Here is a 4,189-nt window from a genome sequence, read left to right as displayed (position 1 = left end):
TTTTACAAAATACAGATAATTTAATAATTATTAGTTTGAATTTCCGGCGCTCCTTCAGTTATGTCTGTAAAAAATTAACCAAAACAACGGTCTAGAAATACCACAAGGCACATTGTTTGGGTTAGCATTTGGGTGAATATGGGTCAAGTGTTTTATTAATAATATTTAAATGTAACAACACCTGACCCACCCTCACCCAAACACTAACCTGCACCCTAACCCAAATAATGTGCCATGTGATATGCGGTATTTTTTTGTTTTGTTTTTTCCATAAATTTTCTACGGAAGTGAAGGAGCGCAGGAATTTTCTTTACCTAAAACCAGTCAAGCAATGACTCACCAAATCTTTAGGTTTTGAAATCACAATTGACTAATTTAGGTGTGCATATTATTGTTTTGTAAAAATATTAGTTGACCTCACAATGCATATAGTGGTTTTCATATACTGGTGGGCACTGTTTTTAACTGACTTTACTTGACTTGGGCCTTACGAAAATTTTATCGACTCAACTTCTTTTTACAAAATATTTGACTTTACCCAAGTCGTATAACAAGGGTTTTAGCTTTAACAAGTCATTTAGGCAAATGACCAAACTTTTCCCTAATTGCGTTTTTAAGTTTTTTTCATAAAAACAGATTGCTTAAGTAACTACATATTATGTTTTTGATGAATTAAAAGTTGGAACGCAATAGACTTAGATTCCAACACAAAGTATAGATAAACTTTCAAAAATCTGGTTACCCGTACGCCAGAATAACCCAAACATATAATACCTATAGAAAGCATATACATTTTGTTTAGCCATTAACTTCAGCAGACGTCAAATTAGCCCAAATGGCTAAAGCTACTCAACCTGGCAACCCAAGTAAGAGGTTCCGTACGTTACTTGACCACTCCAAGGCAAAACAACAACAACAGCAACGTGACGATATTTTTCGCAACGCGGTACTTTTTTTAGGGGGCGCTATTTTAATAAACATTACTAATCTATGGATGATGCAAGAAGTAGTCAACCTCATACAACCTAATTTATATCACCTGGATATTGAACGAATTTTGTATATCCAAAATTATTTTTAAATGCATTGACATGAATATGACCAACGAGTTTATAACAAATTAATTACTACATTTTAGTGTCAATCTAAAATAGCTTGTCCATTTCATTACTATTTTTAATACTTAATTTTTTTTCAAGTTTTTCTACTGGATTTTTTTAGCCTTTAAAACAAAAACTTAGTATTATTTTTCTTGCCCCTTAAATATTATTTCCCACAGTACCATGCGGCGACATGATTCTGACTGGTTCTTTTTTCTGTGGAGCTTGAGTGCGAAAGGATGAAGGCTAAAGGACAGGCAAGTTTTAACGATTTTTAAAGAGATATATTGAAAATTAGCTCATCAATTCTTCACAACTGGAGGTTGAAATGATTGTGACTTAATAAAGATTTGTAAATCCACTCTTTTGTATCGATAAAAGATAGTTTTTGTTCAAAAACTGTATCGTTTTCTTGTCACTGAACGTTTATGATAGCACAACGGTATTAATGCTCATATCTATGATTCATATTGGTGGTTTTTAGTCGGTTTGGTAAGTGAAATAAATGTGTTGTTGTTAACAGTTGCGAGAATACAAGGTGGTTGGCCGCAAGTTGCCTTCCGATGCGGTTCCCAACCCCCCACTTTTCCGCATGAGACTTTTTGCACCAAACCATATCGCAGCCAAGTCACGGTTTTGGTAAGTTAAAATTACAAGTTGTAAGTCTTTGTGCTGTAGCGAAAAGTACACAATTCTATAGTTTAAACTGATTATAGCTTTGTATTTTTTTGTTCATGCAATTCTTGTACCAAACTTTTGTTGAGTGATTGGGTTATACGAAAACATTATATTTATTTATTTATGCTTAAGCTACCATTCATACTAGGGTTAATGGGCCATATTGTCTACGCCCTAAGAATAGTATTTAAGCAACCTGTATATGAGAAAGTTTTAAAAGGGCTTCCAAATATATATTATTTGGCAGCCTGCATGCAAACCGCGATTATTTTGTATAAGTAACTTTTTAACTTTCGTTTCTATTTAATTATCTACCATACTATAAGAAAGCAAAATAGGCTTCCTGGTGAAAAAGTTTAGAGAACTGCTGTTAGACATCAAAGGTCATAAAATGCATCCTGCTTGTTTAAATGTGAAAAAAGTGTGGTGCATTTTTTAGTTTAAACTTGCAGGTTCACTTGCTATGCGCTAATTTTATCAATTGGTAACTGTCCAATTTCTGTCGCAACAATTATGTTTTTATTCTAATTATGCATAACATAACAATCATCAATAACCTATAGTACGATTTACATGTTAACATCCAAAAATGTTATTTAGGTATTTCCTTTCCTACTACAAAAAGGTTAAGAAGAACGCCGGTGAAATTTTGCAATGCAGCAAAATAGCAGAGAAATCTCCCGGCAGAGTAAAGAACTTCGGAATCTGGCTTCGTTATGACTCCAGAAGTGGTTCCCACAACATGTACAGGTAAGATAACGCTTATCTGTTTATAAATTGTGTTTTGTAAAATATTTTTTTTCTTTCTGTGTTCCAAGTTAATTTACTATGAGTTATGATTTAAAGTTTTTGTTTCCTTTGCTGGCAGATTTACAGTACAAACTGAATATTTAACAATGAAATGCACTTTACTAGCTTGTTCAATGTTTGGTGTTGTTTGTTACTCAGTTTAAAATGGCTGATTAGTTTTTTTAATTTAACACACCTGTAAAGAAAACAACTAAATTACATTGTGGAACGTTCTATTGAATTCTATAAGGTTGGACTGATCCACTAACCATTCCTGAATTTTTATACAACTTGTCAACTTTTTTATGTAGGGAGTACCGTGATGTCAAAGTAGCAAGTGCAGTTACTGCCTGCTACAGGGACATGGGTGCCAGGCACAGAGCCCGACCTGGTTCAATTCAGATAATGCGCGTCGAGGAAGTTATATCATCAAAGTGCAAGCGAAAGCATGTCAAGCAGTTCCATGTAAGAGTGTTAATAAATCTTTTAATCACCTCTTTTGAATAATCATACTTAAAATTAGTTTATTTTAGCCATAAAAAGGATAAAAGTTGCTTACTTTTATTTGAGTTTAAACTTAATGGTCTAGCAATTTATGTTTACCTTCTGGATAGGTAAAGTCGCCATAAAGATCGTAATTTGGTTTCTAAATTAAACCGTCTTGTTTAAAATTAGAGTTCTATGATCAGGAAACAATTTTCTTGTGTGCAAATATACCGTTATGGTTTTCATTAAAAAACAACACAGTATTGGACAATGCGGAAAATCGCCTCCTAAACACTTGTTTTTTCGCCTGCAGGATTCCAAGATTCGATTCCCGATGCCGCGAATGGTGATCAGCAAGTCGCAACAGAACGCGCCGCGCTTCACCAGCAACAAGCCAAAGCTTTTCTTCTAAGTGGCTTGTGTCGGTCGGCAATAAAACAAAACACACAAGTTATGCTTCTTTGTGTCGCCAAGGAAACTCTTAAATTTTAGATTAGTGCTTTGCAACCGGTGTAACGCAACACTGGTCATACAGGGTTTCCATAAAGTCCCTTTTTCAATTTAAAAAAATTATTAAAAAGTGAAATGATGAGATATCGCAATGAGGTTTGTTTATCTTAATTAGTATTTTATCAAGTTTTCATTGAAACTTTAAATATATTTTTCAACATTCAATTAAAAATATCCTTAGTTTATTTAATACACTTCTATATGGGCACCATTTTCATAAACAGTTTTGTGCAAAATAATGGACTCGAGCAGCAAAAAAACTTGAAACCCGTTTGAATGACTTGAGAGACCACCTTAATTTTTTAGCAGCAATGTCGAACAACATGGGATCGATCAGAACTGCAGAGTCTTTCAACTACAGTGGTCGGCAACCGCCGGTCCGTAGCAGGGTTGCCAGATTAAAATTTTGATCTAAACCAAAACCGTACGTAACAAGCAAGATAAAAGTAAAAAAAATTAAATGTATTTCTATATTCAAAACATAACTTTCGTTTGGATGTACTCCATGGTCGATTGGTATGATAAAACTCACTATACACGAGTAGGCCTATAATTCAAAACAGCTTGTCTGGTATGGCCATAGGAGTTATAGCACATTCACAACGTTCAAAGTGTTTTTTCTTATC

General features: G+C 34.0%; 1 protein-coding gene across 1 annotated transcript; it reads left to right on the top strand.

The window, feature by feature from the left end:
* Positions 1-1,304: 1,304 nt before the first annotated feature.
* On the top strand, positions 1,305-3,503 carry LOC146163653 (large ribosomal subunit protein eL20-like). The gene is made up of 5 exons (XM_083381370.1): positions 1,305-1,357; positions 1,624-1,739; positions 2,379-2,528; positions 2,879-3,032; positions 3,367-3,503. The coding sequence occupies exons 1-5, from the start codon at positions 1,340-1,342 to the stop codon at positions 3,463-3,465; spliced, it is 537 nt and encodes a 178-aa protein (XP_083237496.1). The 5' UTR covers positions 1,305-1,339; the 3' UTR covers positions 3,466-3,503.
* The last annotated feature ends 686 nt before the right edge of the window (positions 3,504-4,189 follow it).

Source organism: Ascidiella aspersa, chromosome 2, assembly GCF_963924565.1.
Source record: "Ascidiella aspersa chromosome 2, kaAscAspe10.2, whole genome shotgun sequence".
NCBI classification, from domain to species: Eukaryota; Metazoa; Chordata; class Ascidiacea; order Phlebobranchia; family Ascidiidae; genus Ascidiella; species Ascidiella aspersa.
The sequence above is the reverse complement of the archived record's forward strand: the minus strand, read 5'-3'. Positions and strand labels throughout refer to the sequence as shown.